The sequence below is a fragment of the Strix uralensis genome, chromosome 4 (genome assembly GCF_047716275.1).
Source record: "Strix uralensis isolate ZFMK-TIS-50842 chromosome 4, bStrUra1, whole genome shotgun sequence".
Classification (NCBI taxonomy): domain Eukaryota; kingdom Metazoa; phylum Chordata; class Aves; order Strigiformes; family Strigidae; genus Strix; species Strix uralensis.
Genome location: NC_133975.1, coordinates 90298591 through 90314599, shown reverse-complemented (window position 1 = coordinate 90314599; position 16009 = coordinate 90298591). Strand labels below are relative to the sequence as shown.

General features: G+C 48.6%; 2 protein-coding genes across 4 annotated transcripts in view; both read left to right on the top strand.

Annotated features, from left to right (window-relative positions):
* The first annotated feature begins 4317 nt into the window (after positions 1-4317).
* CRY2 (cryptochrome circadian regulator 2) overlaps positions 4318-16009 on the top strand; it is a 28268-nt gene continuing 16576 nt past the window's right edge. Inside the window, exons 1-3 of one of the 2 annotated variants that reach the window (XM_074867779.1) lie at positions 4318-4465; positions 12201-12309; positions 15815-15957. In XM_074867779.1, coding sequence (XP_074723880.1) covers positions 4341-4465; positions 12201-12309; positions 15815-15957 — 377 coding nt within the window. In that variant the 5' untranslated portion in view covers positions 4318-4340. Of the gene's footprint in view, positions 4466-9224; positions 9464-12200; positions 12310-15814; positions 15958-16009 lie in introns of those variants that run through there. The other variant, XM_074867778.1, reaches the window with a different exon arrangement.
* On the top strand, positions 4351-7670 carry SLC35C1 (solute carrier family 35 member C1). Of its 2 annotated transcripts, XM_074867781.1 has the most exons (3): positions 4351-4461; positions 4564-5099; positions 6844-7670. In XM_074867781.1, the coding sequence occupies exons 2-3, from the start codon at positions 4595-4597 to the stop codon at positions 7401-7403; spliced, it is 1065 nt and encodes a 354-aa protein (XP_074723882.1). In that variant the 5' UTR covers positions 4351-4461; positions 4564-4594; the 3' UTR covers positions 7404-7670. The 2 variants fall into 2 exon arrangements, with proteins under 2 accessions (XP_074723882.1, XP_074723881.1); XM_074867780.1 differs by lacking the exon at positions 4351-4461 and having other exon boundaries at positions 4476-5099.

The following is a 16009-nucleotide window of genomic DNA, read 5'->3' as shown; positions in this document are numbered from 1 at the left end:
TATCGTAATGGGAAACACTAGTGCTAGGAACAGGTGTTGCTTGGGGATGATGCTAAGAGATTTCTCTACTCTCTCACCCTGATTCATGTTTACTACCTAGCAGAGAAACCTGATCTGGTTGTTCTGATTTGGTAAATCAGGCTTGGATTTTGCAATGGCCTCCTCCTGTATTAGTTACCAGCAAATATGAAATACTGGTGTGACACTTGGGACCTGTTGTTTCCACACCATATCTACAGTTCAAACTTGACTCCTCGAAGGCTCAAGGAATTTTGCCGAGACACACAGCAAACCAGAGGAATCACCAGTAGGCCCAGTAAAGTAGTGATCCTGTCACAGGTAAACCCTCCTGGGTTGTTGGTCCCCGCTTGGATACCACTGTGGGGTCATACTGACTGTATGTAGGATGAGCATACCCACACACACTTATGTACAGATATACATATACTTACATATATGTTTGTGTATGTGTGTGTGTTATACATATATAAAGCTAGATTGATGTCTTGACTTGTAAGCCCCACACTTTATAAATGTCTGCATCAGGAATGCTTGTACTAACTGAAAATCAGATCCCCACACACACAAGGAACAATAAATCTTTGAATACACTGGAATGACCTCACTGCTGAACTGGTTTCTTCCCATGTTCCATTCCAGGTAGTGGAACAAGCCCTATTTCTAACCCCAAAGGGGTCTTCCTGAAGACCCAGAAACATTCGAGTATGGCAATGTTTTCTTCTGCTTCATCTGCTATTCTACATGACTTACAAAGGGCCTGTTCCTACACTAACACACGGGTCGGTACGTCCAGGTCTCTTGTGTGGGCCAGGAACTGCAATTTATGCTGTCTCGCCACTGGGTTTGACCTACACCCCAAAGCCTGTTGCTATTTTATCAGCCAGGCTGCTGGTTATCAGCTGATTTGCTTGCTTTCAAGTAGGTCATATAATTTAAGGGGGAAGGGGAGAACTCTCCCCTCAGAGGAGCACCGCCAGTCGTATTTTAAAAGGTTTTCTGTTCACATAGGAAAGGATTAAATAGGACACAGGAGTGCATGCATGTGTGTGCATGCTGGCAGGCAGGCAGGCAGGCGTGCCAGCCACCGACAGCAGCGCAGGCACCTCGCAGGACATGTGAACAAGGACACTACCGAGGCAGACACATTTCCCCACATGAGGAAGCTGCTTATTTTCCAGCCTCAGACCTCCACTAGCGATAATTGTTTATTTTGAAAGCACTTAGGGAACATGAAGTAGCACACTCCTAAACCAGAAATAATCCCGTGCTGGCTTTTCGCGATACGTGCTATCGTGTTAATATAAAACCAGGCAGCAACAACAGAAAAATACCTAGGTCTCGTCCACATAAGGAAGTGAATTGCTGCTGCTGTAGCAAAATAAAGGTGTTCTGTAAGGAAATTAAATATATTTATCTTCTCCAAAAAACAGGTTAAAACGTAACTTCATCTGCCTGTAAGCGTTTGTTTGTAAAAAAATCACAACTGTAACAGGATCAAGAGGTTGAAATCTTGAACCAGGCAACTCCAAGCATGAAAAAAGTATGCATTATTTAGTGGGAAATAACCATCCATCGGAATAATATTGCTAGTGACCTATTGAATTCAGTCTCCCTGGAAGTATTTTTAATCAAGATTGATTTTTTTTTTCTAAAAGATCAGCTTTAATTCAAGCAGGAATTAATTCAGGGAAGCCTAAGGTTGGTACTGTGCAGGAGGCCAGGCTACATTGTCACAACAACTTCAATTAGCATTATAACCTGTTCATTACCACCTTTACTCTGAAATTTCTAAATCACCTACAACTTCAAATCCCCCCAGAGCAGACCATTCCTGTGAGGCAGGTAGGCAGGCACAGCTATGGCAGAGTAACTTTGCCAGTCAGTGTTAGCACCCAGGCAAGCCTTTATTCAAAGCACTTGTCAGAACCATTGCCATGCTGTAGACAAGCTCTGCCTAGGGAGATTGACCAGCACAACTATCACAGAACTACCTGATTATTCAGGAATAAATCACTTTTATTTTGGAATACACTGTCAACACCGTGGAGTTATATTGGCAGAGCTGAGAGAGCTATTCTGGTCAATTCGCCCATGCAGACGTGCCATACATGTGTGATAAGGCTGTAGAATAATCCCCCAAGAGAAGCAATGAACATTTTATTGATTGGGATATTTCAAACTTGTCCAGGACAAAGCAATCTTCTATGTGCTGAATGAGCGGACAAGATGGAATTGAGGGTTGGGTTTTTTGCCATCTAATTTCTGTGTTTAGTTTAGAGAAGACATTTTGAACAACACTAGCAAGTGGCAGCTGGGGGAAAAAAAAGATGTATATCTGGCTCTGATTCTGCCAGAGGCACTGTCATACTTGCAACATTAGTGGTAGGAGAGGTCATTTTCTTGAAATTCAAGACAAATGTGTGATGCTGAAGCCACAGGTATGTGTAACAGGCCACGGGGACCTCTAGAGCCAACCCAGCGCCCCACACCCAGGCTGTTCACTTTCTTTTTCTTACCTGACTGATGCTGTTTATGGGAGAAGCACTGGGCCAAGCACTGGAAGGAGGTGGATGGCAAAGGACGCCGGATAGGAAGCCTGCAATGAGTAAGTGCGAGCTGCACTTCTAGCCGCAGGATCAAAGCTTGGCTGAGCTAGAGGGGACACAGTCATTTCCAGCATATCGATAGCAGCTTTCCCTGCCATGATGCCAGCCCCTCTGCAGAGTCACGATCTCTGCTCTGGCAAACACCATGCACCGCTGCAGCTCTCCAGGCTGCCTGCACAGAGGTCAGTGAGGTGAGGAGGCAAAACTCACTTGGGATCACAAAGGCTCTACCAGGTTGGAAAGGCGCCTGATAACCCATCGAAAGGTGCAAGGGAGAGAGCTGGCTCTCAGCACATACCCAGAGCTCTCTGTCACCCTGCGGGGCACTTGGATGGGCCAGAGCAACACCCAGGCACCGTCTTTCACTGTCCGGAGGGAACATGATTCCCACCAGTGCTCAGGTGCTGTTTATGAGGGAAGGGCTATGAGGAAAGACAGCATCTTTTAATGAACCAACTGACGCAGCTGGGGGAAAAAATAACCAAGTGTGATTTCAGAGACTTGAGAAAAGCAAATTACACCTGAAACATTTTCCAGCCGTATCAACTGGTCTAATGAAATAGAACACATCTCCCCAAAACTCCTGCCATGCTTCTGTCCTTCACAACTGCAAGGGCACAGCTGCTACGAGGGCAATTAACACCGCTGGCCTTGCATCTAAAATCCCCTTAATTGTGCTCTCTGCTAATTGCTGGGCCCCAGGATGTTGCAGCCCAGACATTTTGCAGCAGTCTCAGCTGAAATAAGGAGTGGGAGATCATACTGACCAATGTTGGACACTGAGCTCACTGCTGTCTCCCCTGCCACATGTAATCTGGTATTAAGTTTGACTTATTTTGTCCTGTCTGGCAGTTTGAATTCACAACATGCTAGAGAGTTTGGTATTGAAAAGGCTCCTTTGTTATAAACCACTGTTAAGAGAAGGTGGGACATTTTGACATGCAAGTGTGGGCAGATGGGTCTTTTATATCTGGAATGATGATTTGGGACTGTGGGATAACTGTTTTAGCAGGAGACGGCGTGTGTGCAGCTCGCAGCGATACCCGGGCTACCTTGAAAGGAGTGAGTTCCTGTACCACTTGCCACGTAGCTGGGTGGTGCACGGTGACATTCTCCTGATTAGATTTCCAAGTTAGAGCTGCAGGAAGAAGAATAAAGCAGCCCACACCACCCTGTACTGTCCTTACGAGCCATTTGTAGATGTCTACTTCATTCAGGTCGCATGAGGAAGGTTTTATTTGCCTCCACAAAAACACAAACTTTGTTTCTGTAAACAAGGCTTAGGCCGCAGAGCGCAGACCTGGACTCTATGGCAGGCTGCGAGCAAAATCCACGTTAGAAAATGACTGAAAGCACCAGGCTCAGATCCCGTTTGCTCCAACCAGCACACAGAGCACACCGATACGAGCTGCCGGAGTGTGCTCCCCACACAGCGGCTGCTACCGGTTACCTCCCTCACGCCCCGGCCCTGCCGGCCCCTGCCCGGTGCCCGCGGGCGAAATGGCGCCGGTCACCTCGCCTGGCTGCGAGGCACTACCACCGACTCTGTGGCAGCGCTTCCACAAGGGCCCCTGCCCGAGCCCTTCACTGCTGGCTGCAGGGGCTGCCTCCGGATCCGCGCTCAGCTGATCGTTCCTCCCCACATCGCCCCGCTTGTTCACCGCGGCCTGGCCCGGGGCGGGGCGGCGGGGCCGGGCCGGGCCCTCCCCCGACATGGCGACGCGGCCGGGCGGCCGGGGAGGTGCCGAGCGGCGCCCGCGGGGCGTGAATAAAGGGCGACGGGCGGGGCCGCGGTGCTCCGGGAGGTGCGGGGCCGGAGGCGGCAGCGGCGGCGGTGGGTGAGCGGGGCCGGCGGCGGGAGGAGGGAGGGAGGCCGGCCGGGCGGGTGGGCTGGGGCGGGGGCCGTCGGCTGACGGCCCGCGCCCGCCATGAGCAGGGCGCAGCTGACGCGGACCGGGATCCTGCGGATGGCGCTGGGCGGCGGCGCCGCCGACCCGCTGCTGCCGGCGGAGGGCGGCGGGGGCCGGCGGGCGCCCTTCCTGCTGCGGGCCCTGCGCATCGCCGTGGTGGTCTGCCTCTACTGGTTCACCTCCATCGCCATGGTCTTCCTCAACAAGTACCTGCTGGACAGCCCCTCGCTGCGCCTCGACGCCCCCCTCTTCGTCACCTTCTTCCAGTGCGCCCTGACGGCTGCCCTCTGCCTGGGCCTCAGCCTGGGGGCGGCCTGCGGGCCCCCCTGCCCCGGCCTGCCCGCCCTCCGCCTCGACCCCAAGGTGTCCCGCAGCGTCCTGCCCCTCTCCGCTGTCTTCATCGGCATGGTCACCTCCAACAATCTCTGCCTCAAGCACGTCGGCGTGGCCTTCTACAACGTGGGGCGCTCCCTCACCACTGTCTTCAACGTGCTGCTCTCCTACCTGCTCCTCAAGCAGACCACCTCTCTCTATGCTCTCCTGGCCTGCGGAGTCATCATAGGTGAGGGGGAGCGGGAGGGGGCTGCACCCACCCCGCAGTTGGCCCTATAAACTCAGAGAGACAGAGTTGGGGGGTCTTCCCCTTGGGAAGCCATCCCCCACCTGCACAGCACCTCCCTGGTGAGGTGGGGTGGCTCAGGGCTCATGTCTTGGTCTGCCTTTGCAACCTGGAGCATGTAGGTAACTCATTAAGAAAAGAAATTACTCTTACTTGACCATGGTCCCTTTTTTCCTTTGAGTGCTAAAACCTGCCTACTCTCTAATGAAGTTCAACTTGCCTTCCTCTTCCCCCCCAAGGGCCATAAAACAGTAGGTGCTTGTTGATGATTAACTTTGGTAACAATAACAGTATTTATGTCCACACTGTTGGGATGGTACAACAGAGCCAGCCAATTCAGACAGGCTGAATGCACGTGATGAAGGGATAGCTTATCAAGCCAAGCGTAAAACACCACCAGAAGATCTGGTTTTGCGGTTAGGACGTAGGGCAGGGCATTGACTGGCTTAACGGGAACTGCTTACAATTCTTTCCAACAGCATCAATAATGCCAAAAGCTGCCTTCCACTGGAGGGCCATTTAGATGCCAAGAATGGTAAAATGTTTACTTCAGTCCAGTTCCAGGTGGACACGTGTTCACTTTGGTACTTGGACAAGCAGATGGACTCAGCTGAAAATGAAGCAAGAGGATCTCCTCTCCATAGAAGAGGTGAACAGGAACAGAACTACTGTTTTTACCACCCAAGTGGTGCAGGCAATTGCCTTCAGCTAGCCTTGTGTTTGGGTATTGCCCAGAATTATGGCGTCTGCCAGCCTTACAGGGTTTCTCTAAGACTGTCCCCCTGGCTCCATCTCATTTTGCTGTGAGAGCGTTGCCTGTAGCAGTGTAGCTGAGCATCCTCTTTGGCAAAGCCCTTCCTGTCTGTGCATTGAACCCATTTGCATTTGGGCTTAGTTTAAAGCGTGTTGGCTGCTTTGCAGGCAGCTTCCCAGATGGCCTCCAACGTGAAGCAGCTAATGGAGAGGTAGTGCAGTGCTCCTTCAGTAGCTCATCTCCTCTTTTATGTTTTGCTCATGAGCTGGATGGGGAGAGGTCTCCCTGTCTGCCCTGGAGATGCAAAGCCTGTAGCTCCTGTTTTGGAGGTGGTTAAAGAGTGCATTACCCATCAGAAGTTGAAGATACTGCACTCAGTTTCTGCCTTGTGATCTTTTTTTGATCAAGCTTCTTAATATTAAATACATGTGTTTACTATCTTTCCATCTTCTTTTCTGACCTCTCTCTCCCTTCCTGTTAACAGCACAGCCAAGCTCGTGAGGCCTGGTTTGTTGGGGTTTTTTTTAAACCTTGAGGAGTATTTCTTGCTACCTGTGTGTCAGCTTGCTGCCTTTTCAATTTAAAAAAATCATATGATCTCATGAAAATGACCTATACACAAAGAGTAGTTTTAACTTTAGTTCATGGCTCTTTGGAATAATAGTTTCTAAACTCATGCTGCCTGCTCAGTGTGGGAATCAGTCCTCTGAGATTGAATGATAGCACAGTAAATTACCCACACTCCCCGAATAAATCTTCCCAGGACACTAGTCATGACACTTTGTGGATTCACTTAATAGAAAGGGGAAGCCCTTAAGCCTGTCTCTGCTTGTGGTTGTGGTTGTTCAGTATAAGGTAGATGATGAATTGCTGACTGTATGTTTTGACTCCTTCTGCAGTTATTCAGATGATGCATGATTTGTTTGGTTGCAGGTGGCTTCTGGCTGGGTGTTGACCAGGAGGGAGCAGAGGGCACTCTGTCATGGACAGGTATATTCTTTGGGATCTCAGCAAGCCTGTGTGTCTCGCTCAATGCCATCTACACCAAGAAGGTGCTGCCTGTGGTGGATGGTAGCATCTGGCGCCTGACCTTCTACAACAACGTCAATGCCTGTGTGCTGTTCTTGCCCCTCATGATGCTGCTGGGCGAGTTTCGCACCCTCTACCACTTCGACAAGCTGGGAAACCCCAGTTTTTGGGGCATCATGACCCTGGGGGGAGTGTTTGGCTTTGCCATTGGGTATGTGACCGGACTTCAGATAAAGTTCACTAGCCCACTCACCCACAACGTGTCTGGGACAGCCAAGGCCTGTGCCCAAACAGTGCTGGCTGTTATCTACTTTGAGGAGACAAAGAGCTTCTTGTGGTGGACGAGTAACTTAATGGTTCTGGGTGGCTCCTTCGCCTACACATGGGTGAAAGGGCTGGAGATGAGAAAGGTGCAAGAGGATCCTAACGTCAAAAGCAGTGAAAGAAATGAGACTGGTGTGTAGTCAGCTCCTGCTCCTCTGTTTCTGTGCCTGGGGGGGTTAACCTTTGGTGCTCCTTTCCTCCTGGGGAGAAGATGAACAAGGAGCAGGAAGAAATTCACCTGCAAAGTGTATGAGGAACTGTGACAGGAACCAGAGCCAAAGACCGGACTGGATCATCTTCTATCTATGGGATCTCACCCTGTATTGGAGTTGGGGAGAGCATGTGTTGTAGAGAGCAATCGTTTTTTTTGTGATCGTTTTTTAAAATGGATGTTGCTATTGACCTAATCTGGGTAATTTGCATCTTGGGGGAGGGGAGGGGGCGGTGCTCATAGGGGACAAAGACCTTGTGTAGTTAGGGATCTAGAATTAACTGAATGAATGCAGTCTGAAGTTATAAAATCCTGAACCTCCATGTAAGGAAGAGGCAGGTAGCCAGACTGTTGGGGATAGACTCCAGCAAACTGTTCTGCTATAAAAGGATTGGCAACCGCCGTTCTTCCTGTTGTCCCATTCAGTGCAGAGGGTGGGAAATTCCCTCCCTTCTGGTTCTGCACAAGCCTAAACAGCAGCAGTGCCTCCAAATCTCCTTTCCAAAGAGTCAGTATCACATCCTGCTGAGGGTCTTTTCTGTGTTTCTCTCCACCTGGTTTCTTAGTTCAGGAAGTCATGCTAAGAATTGGGAATGAAACTTCTCATTCTGTCTGCACCAGGTCCCGTGAGGGAGAGCATGAGCTCTCAAGTGGCCTTTCTCAGGGAGGAGCAAGCTTGGCCTTTGCCTCTCTGTGACAGACAGGAGGGGAAAAGTCACTGAAGCACGCACTTCTGTAGGGTGGAGATCCCAGTTCATGGGGTTGGCAACACCTCTCCTTTTTACCGTCTGGGTAGATTAGTGATTGAAAAGGAGGTTGTTATTAATTAGGCTTGTTTTGGGGGACTTATTCCATACCTACTTTGGATCTCTTCTGGTGTTTTCAGTTTGTCTTTTGGCTTGTTCCTTTTAAACACACACACACACGGCCATCTTGGTGAATCCTTCAACCCCCCAAAATCCTGGTTTTGCTCAGCTGCATCAATCCCTTCACTTGGAACTTGCTGCTGAACAGTCAGTTCTGCAGCGATCTCTGCCTGCCATCTGGTCCCATGCCGGTGGCACCTGAGGTTACTCTGTGCTGTGATTTCTGATCCTAGGGGTCAGCAGCAACATCCTACAGCCAGCTGTGATGTTGCACCGGCTTTCTGAACCCCAGGCCCCTTTATATTTAAAGGGTTATTTGGATGATGAGCCTGGGCGGTTAATGGGGCTGCTTCATGCCCTGCGCTGTGGCTCCTATATCATGTACCATGCCCTGCGTGTGATGTCTGGCTGCTCCTACAGAAGGACACTCCATTTCTGCCCAGAATATGTTCCTATCTAATTTGGGGAGGGCGGGGGCTCCTGCTCCGGGTTTCATGACCACAGGTACCTTCTCACTCCTTTTCAGTGCAGGCTGCCATGGGGTGTCCTTGAAATTTATTTTATTTTTTAATGGGAACCGGCATTTTTAATGTTGCATGCATGTACTGACTTGTAACGGCCAAACCTGCTGAATAAAGTCGGGGGTCGCTCTCTGGATCTGACGAGGGACGGGAGCGACGTTTGCGGCCTGTATCGCCATGGCGGGTGGGGGGGGAACCGGCCACAGTCCCCCCCCCCGCCCCTGCGTCCAGCTCCAGACGCGGCCGCTAGGGGGCGGTAGAGCGCCTCTAGAGCTCCGCGCGTCGCACGCTCCCGCCCCGCCGCGCTGATTGGCTGACGCAGCGTACGCGGCGTCAGCCAATCAGCGCGGCGGGGCGGGAGCGTGCGGCGCGCGGGGGCCGCGGCGGCAGTCGGTGGTGGCGATGGCGGCGGCCGCCCCTGGCCCGGTTGTGGCTCCGGTCCCGGCCCTTTGCCGCTCGGTGCATTGGTTCCGCCGCGGGCTGCGCCTTCACGATAACCCGGCGCTGCAGGAAGCGCTGCGGGACGCCTCGTCCCTCCGTTGCATTTATATCCTGGACCCCTGGTTCGCCGCCTCCTCCGCTGTGGGCATCAACCGCTGGCGGTGAGTGGACTGAGGAGGCGCCGGGCCCTCAGGCCGCGGGTGGGGCTGAGGGGGGGTCGGGACGCGCTGGGTGTGGGTAGGAACGGCCGGGACCGGCGGTGGGGAGGGCTCCTGCGGCAGCCGGAGCCTTCAACTTTATGTAACGTCATTAGACTTTCTCCTTGCAAGCTAGGCGAATGTATGAGAGCAGCAACCGAGGGGCGTTTAGCTTTAGGAAACGCTTTTCCCTGAATTCAGAGACAAGAGCAAAGAATCCTCAGAGCTGCGTGGCCGCACCACGCCTTCCCACTGCCCTTCGGCTGCCGAGTGCGCCTAGGCATATACGCAGGCCTGCCTTCCTCCCAGCCCTCAAATTTTTATGAAAATAGACTTTGGAAGGTAGAGGTGAAGCTGTTTGGGCTTTTCCCCTCTCTACAAATGGGAAAATATACGGCATGAGTCATGTCTGTGCAGAGAACAGGACTTCATGTACCGGTAGCCAGTAACATTACATAATGCTATTGTGTCAGGTCTCAGCAGCCTAAACATTTGGAAACCCAATCCAGGTAGGGATTCTCCTCTTCAAGACTCACCTGGGTACAAACGAAGTAGATCTCCCCCAGCCCTCAGACTACCCCATCACGGGTAGTGGACCGGACAACCACCTGGCTAAAAATACTTTAAGTGCTCTTTGAAATGTCACGTGGCACTGCGTTAGGGAAACTGTAGTTGTAACTGCTTGCCTCTGCTGTGCACCTTAGCTTCATCTTCGAGGAATGGGTTAGTGTGGGTGATTTCTAAGCATTTCTAAAACCCACATCAGAGGATGGCTTAAAAATTGTGAATGTGCAGAAGTGACCACAATGTAGGTGTTCAAATTACAGAAAATTGTGGATTGTGTTACAGCTTAATATCCTAGGAGCCTAGGATCTTCTAGGAAAGAAGTGATCTTTCCGTAGACCAGACTTTTTACAGGCAGCAGCAGACAGAAATGCCTTTCACGTGCTGCTGTTCTCACTAACTGTCCTCATTTGGAAGAACCCATGCAGTGCTCCCAAAAGATTAATTCCTGATCCATTTAATCCTTGTTTGTTTACACCAACATTGCGGAGGGAGGGAAGCAGGTAGTGGTTTTATTGATGGTGTCGTCATGGAATGTCTGAGCAGGTGAAGTTTTTTTAAAATACTGTTTTCTTGGAGGTGTGTGCCTACTGCAGATGTCAGAAATTAGTACCACTGGCTGTTAGGCAAAAACGTATTAGCAAGTTTTTTATATTTACCGGAGTTCATTGGTTCCCATTGGGAACCTTGGCTTGGCTTTGCTATTTTTTTTTATGCAATTACTTGTATTCAGAGTTCTGTGCTCCAAAAGCAAGTGTTTGTGTTTTACCTAGCTCCCAGAAATGTATCATGTTGAAAATCCCTTATTATTTAACTGCACAACACGTGTGAGCCATATAGGACTAACGGTTGTTTAATTTTTAGAGCACCTTGGAAAGCTGGTATTCCTATTTAACAGGTGGAAAGTGGGCTGGGGGTCGGGAAGTGGTTTGTTTAGGTTACCCAGACCTGGTTCTGGGTCTGTGGTACTGGGCTCTTCTTTCCGTGAACCCCAAGTCCCTTTCTCCCTCAGGAAGCGCAGAGGGAGCTTGTTCTGTCTGGAAGCTTGCAGTTCCCATTAGGGGTAGTGCACCTGAGGAGAGAGGAAGTGCCCGCAGTGCAGGGCAGTTGTAGCTTGTCTTTCCTTAGCTGTGTGTGGTCTTAAGGGAGCTGATGCAGTTACTCATGTCTTGCTGGTCACGCTGCAGAGCGGGCATGTGGGAATGAGCGAGAGGTAGAGGTTGGCAGGCTCATTTACAAAGGGCTGTGAGTTTGCCAGCAGTGCCATGTGCTGTGGCAGAGATTAAAGTTTTAAAGCTGGTGTCTTTTGCAGAGTTAGACAAAACGAAGTTACGATGTAGATGGGGTGACTTGTGGCTGTGAAAGCAAAGATGATACATCTGATGTTTTATAGCATAGTGGGGGATCAGTAAGACACCATTAAATGCAAAAAGCACTTAAATGCTTTTTTACATTTTTGGGGTGGGAGGAAATAGATAAATGTCTTGGCATGCTCTCCTTGCGTCTTCATGATGGAAGATAAATTGCAGTTCCGTTTGCAGCTATTCTAAGTATAGCTAATTCTTGCCCTGCGAGATCTTGGTGCGCAGTCTTGTGCTACTGATGGGCTAGGAGTGTACATTCCTCTGCTGTGACATTGCCTATTTGTAGCCAGAACTTTAAAACTTGCACAGTTCTTGTAGCAATTCATTACTTTGCTTGGAGTAGTGCATCGACATCTGTCTACTTCATATCCAAAATCCCTCCTGCCCCAGAACCCGTGAAATAATATACTGTAGGGAAGTGTATGGTGTGTGCTTTTCTCCATGTCATAATGGGGAGAGAGCAGCTTGCAAGGGGGTGCTGCCAACTCTGAGAGGCAACATGGGAAGAGGGTTGCAGGAAGAAGAAAATCCTGGAAGCCTCTTGCATCTGGACAAGCAGAACATGCATGTCAATGGCTCGGAGCTGGCTAGTGCTGTGGTCTCAGCTGGTAGACAGACCATGGATGAATATGAATTCTTGTTTTCTGTTTCTTGTCCTAACTTTCAGTTTGATTTGATGACGCAGGTTTGCTGGAATTCCATGCAAATTCTCATTTGTCTTTTAGCTGTAACCAAACTGACTGATACTAACTGCTGTTGTTTCTTCTCTGCAGATTTCTGCTCCAATCTCTGGAAGATCTGGACAACAGTTTAAGAAAACTCAACTCTCGCTTGTTTGTCGTGCGAGGGCAGCCAACAGATGTATTCCCAAGACTCTTTAAAGTAAGAGAATAATCTTCTGGAGCCTAGTGAAGAAAAACTGATGTCCCTGTGCTATCCTTGTTTTCACTCACTAATGACTTGCTCGTTGTTGGAGATCCCCTTGGCTTCTCTTAACTATACCTAATTCTTCACTATAACAAACTCTACTCTTTAACTACCTCTAACTACTATCCATAAGGGTCAGCTTGGGAGCCAGATACATTCTTGAACTCAGACTTGCAGAGAAATTTAGTAGTAGGGTGTAACCTAGTACCGTGGTGTTTGAGCTACTGTTTTGGGATGGTGATCTTTGCCTTTGCTTCTGTAAGTCAGGTCTCACAGGATTCCTCTGTAACACGCTGACTCCTCTGTGTTGAGAGCTTCTTCCCTACTGGCCATTTCTCCCTGCAGCTTTTACTCGGGAAGACTGTTACATCCATAGACCTTTACAGACAACTGAAAAAGCATATTGATCTGTATGTGAATTGCGAATAGGGCTTTGTGTTAAAATTTCAAAATTCAGAAGTTTATGTTAGGTGACCTTCCTTCTTCTGTTCAAGGCTGCCGTTCAGTCAGCTCAGCAGCAGAATACAGCTTGGGTCCAAGCTTCCTGCTGATGCACCGTTTAGGACGGTGGAATATGCAGTGACCTTGGTGGTGGGTGATGGATTAGTGGGATACATTTCTAAAGAGATATGTCAGTGCTGCAGATTGTGAGAGAGTCAGGGCTGGCAAGAGCATCTCCTTGAATATCAAGGTTTCTCAAGCAGTATCATTCTTCTCTGTCCTGCTCTAAGATTGTATTTCTCATTGTCTTTGAAGCTTTTTGACAGTATCTTTGCGAGAGTGACAAAGCTAAATGAAACAAAACATGGCTTACGGTATTCTTATGAATGGGGTTTGTCATGTGGACGGTACCTTACATATGGTTGACAGAACTACTGTTCCCAAAGCCTGCTATAGACCAGCTGCTGAGAGGGAGAGGTAGACTTGAACCTATACCCTCCTGCTGTAAATGGTTCTGATGTGTATTTTCTGGAGGAGGGAAGTACCAGGGAGGGGAATCAGACTATGCAGGTCAGAAGAGGCACCGATGCTTATTTTGGCTTCTGCATCTTAACATGACACAAACTATGTGCAGCTCTTAGCCTTTTCGGAGTCTGGGTTATTTTTATCTTTTGATTTGCAAGTAAGTTCTGGCTAGTAGTAGTTCATGTGCTCCTTATTTTAGTTGAAGGTATTCACAAGATAATTAAAACTTTGTTGGAGAAAAATGCTCGCTTTGGTCAAAGAACAAAAAGTGGGTGACAGAGTCTGAGGTTTGGAGAAGTGGTTGTGGAATCAGCCAGACCTGCTTTTTGCTGCAGTCTTTTCTTTTGCCTGGGCAGGTGCGTTGGTGAATATCTTAGATGTGCTGTAACAGAGCTGAAAAGAAGGTGGGGCGGGGGGTGCGTTTATGCTATTATATGGTAAACATATGGCTTTCATGGGCATGCCGGCCTCTCCAGCGCTGCTGCACTGAACAGTGAATTAGCAGCTCATGACTGGCTGTCAGCTGTTGTGGAGAGGAAAGTTATGTCACATGTGGTAATGCACACTTCGACCTCATATCATTTCTGCTCTTGCTGCCAGTACCTGAGCTACGTTGTCGGTAACAGTCGCTGCAAAGGCACTATTATGCGTGGATACCGTGAGGAAAAGTGTACTTGTTAGCTCTGTGTTAACCTTTGCAGAGGTTTTTTGTCTCACTTTCCCTGAACAAACATCTGTAATTTTACCTCTTCTATCAAAGTGTGTAGTTTGTTCACTGCACTTTGCTTACATCCCTTCAGTGTGTTTTCTTTTCCCTACAGTTTTTCTTTGCTATAGGCTAGATGCTAAGAGACAAGTCCGTCATGATTTTTCTTTTGTGTATTTGCAGCAATTTACTGTCATACAGCTTACCGTCTTCTGGTTGGTTGTGCTCTGCTTCCTGTGCAGTACTGTAGCACATAGAGTGGTGGGCTTCCCAAAACTGTAGGAAATACCTGAATTTGAAGTTTTGTATTCTTACCTAAAATCTCTGTTAGCCTTAAATGGGTTTTTATTCCATTCCTTTCTTTCAAGGCAGTACTCTTTGTTCCTTCAAGACCTAAGTCATCTTTTCCAAGCCCGCCAGCCTTATACTGTAGTGTCTTATAAAAGAAAGAGAAGTTTAAAAGGAAGCTGTTGAATCACATAGGAGCAGGGCAGGGCCTGGAACGTGTCTGTCTGACCCCTGCTTCGTAGTCACAGAAGCTGTCATGTTCTTGTTTTGAAAAAGGAGTGGAGGACCTCTCTGAGATGTACATTCAGTGGTACATAACTGTTTTAGTTCTCTGTCCTTCCTAATATTAATTTTAGGATTGAATCTGAAAGTTTAGAAAAGAAGGGGACTTGTACAGTTGTTTTGTGCTTCTGAATTCCTTTCCACGCCTTTGGCATTATTTTTTAATGGTCTTTAGTGAACTGATCACATCTCTTCTTTGTGATTTGTTTCTGGTTCTCGTTCCGAGGTGGAAAAGACTGTCCTGTACATACAGAGGTGACTTAGACTGTCTCACTTGGAGAATGTGGTTCATATCTTAGTTGTGTGAGGGGTTTTTTAAGTGTCTCAATAGATTTCTGGCTGTGTTTGACTAAAGTGTTTGCTAAACAAATCTGTGGACTGCTGCTCTGCTTGATGTCTTGGGAGGGTCACTGTGGAAACCATTAAACCTCTTCTCATAGGATTCATTTTCTGAGGAAAACTAGGCCATAGTCTTTGAGAGCAAACTGTGCTCTGCAAAAGCCTGCAAGAGGCTGAATGCTATTTCATAAGGCCTATTCCATGTAATCTCTGAGGGATCTATTAAAGGTGTGAAGATACTGAATAGGTGCACAGCTCAACTAGGGTAAAATAACTCCCCAAAGGCAAGACTTTAATTTCAATCTGAATTGCAGTATCATACTCTACTGTGCTGACCAGAAAGGTTCACTTAGTTGCCATCTTTTGTCCTGCATTTCCCACTACCCTGTTTTTTGCTCTTGGGGTTCTATGTTGCTGCTCTTATGTGATGGCTTTAAAGAGACATGGGAAAAAATTTAGGGTATTGGTTTTACTTAATGTATTCTCCACATAAAAATATGGGGTTTTGAGCAGAACTTGTATTGAAAGAGGTCTCTGAAATGCTTTCCCTGCAAATGCTGGAACAAGATGGCAGGGTTGCTTTTGGACAGCATGTGCAACAAAACAAGGCATTGTTGGGTTTGGGGACTGAGCTGTAACCTAAGAACATTAATAGAGAAGAACTCAAGCCTCCTTTTACATGTTCTAAACCTGCACGGCAGGTGCGGTGCTTGCTAGAGCTGATAAAATTGTTGATTCTTGGGTAATCTCAACTCCAGACTGCTGTTCCTCACAGGAACCCTCTCTGAGCTTCCAGGAGTTAACACCATCCTTGTTGATAATTGTGCCGGTTCGAAGGAGCCTTCTGTTTGACAGCTGTGTGTGGTGTGCTTCTTGCAGGAATGGGGAGTCACTCGCCTCACCTTCGAATACGACTCGGAGCCGTTTGGTAAGGAGAGAGATGCAGCTATCGTCAAACTGGCCAAGGAGGCTGGCGTGGAGGTGGTGATTGAGAACTCCCACACCCTCTATGACCTGGACAGGTACGGGGAGAGCAAGGGGAGAGATGCTGCCAGGGCTAGGCTGGGATTGTCG

Excerpts from the sequence above, each read along its gene's own strand:
- SLC35C1 (XM_074867780.1), top strand. The coding sequence starts at position 4,556 with ATGAGCAGGGCGCAGCTGACGCGGACCGGGATCCTGCGGATGGCGCTG. Across the intron at positions 5,100-6,843 it reads GGCCTGCGGAGTCATCATAG|GTGGCTTCTGGCTGGGTGTT; the intron begins GTGAGGGGGAGC and ends GTTTGGTTGCAG.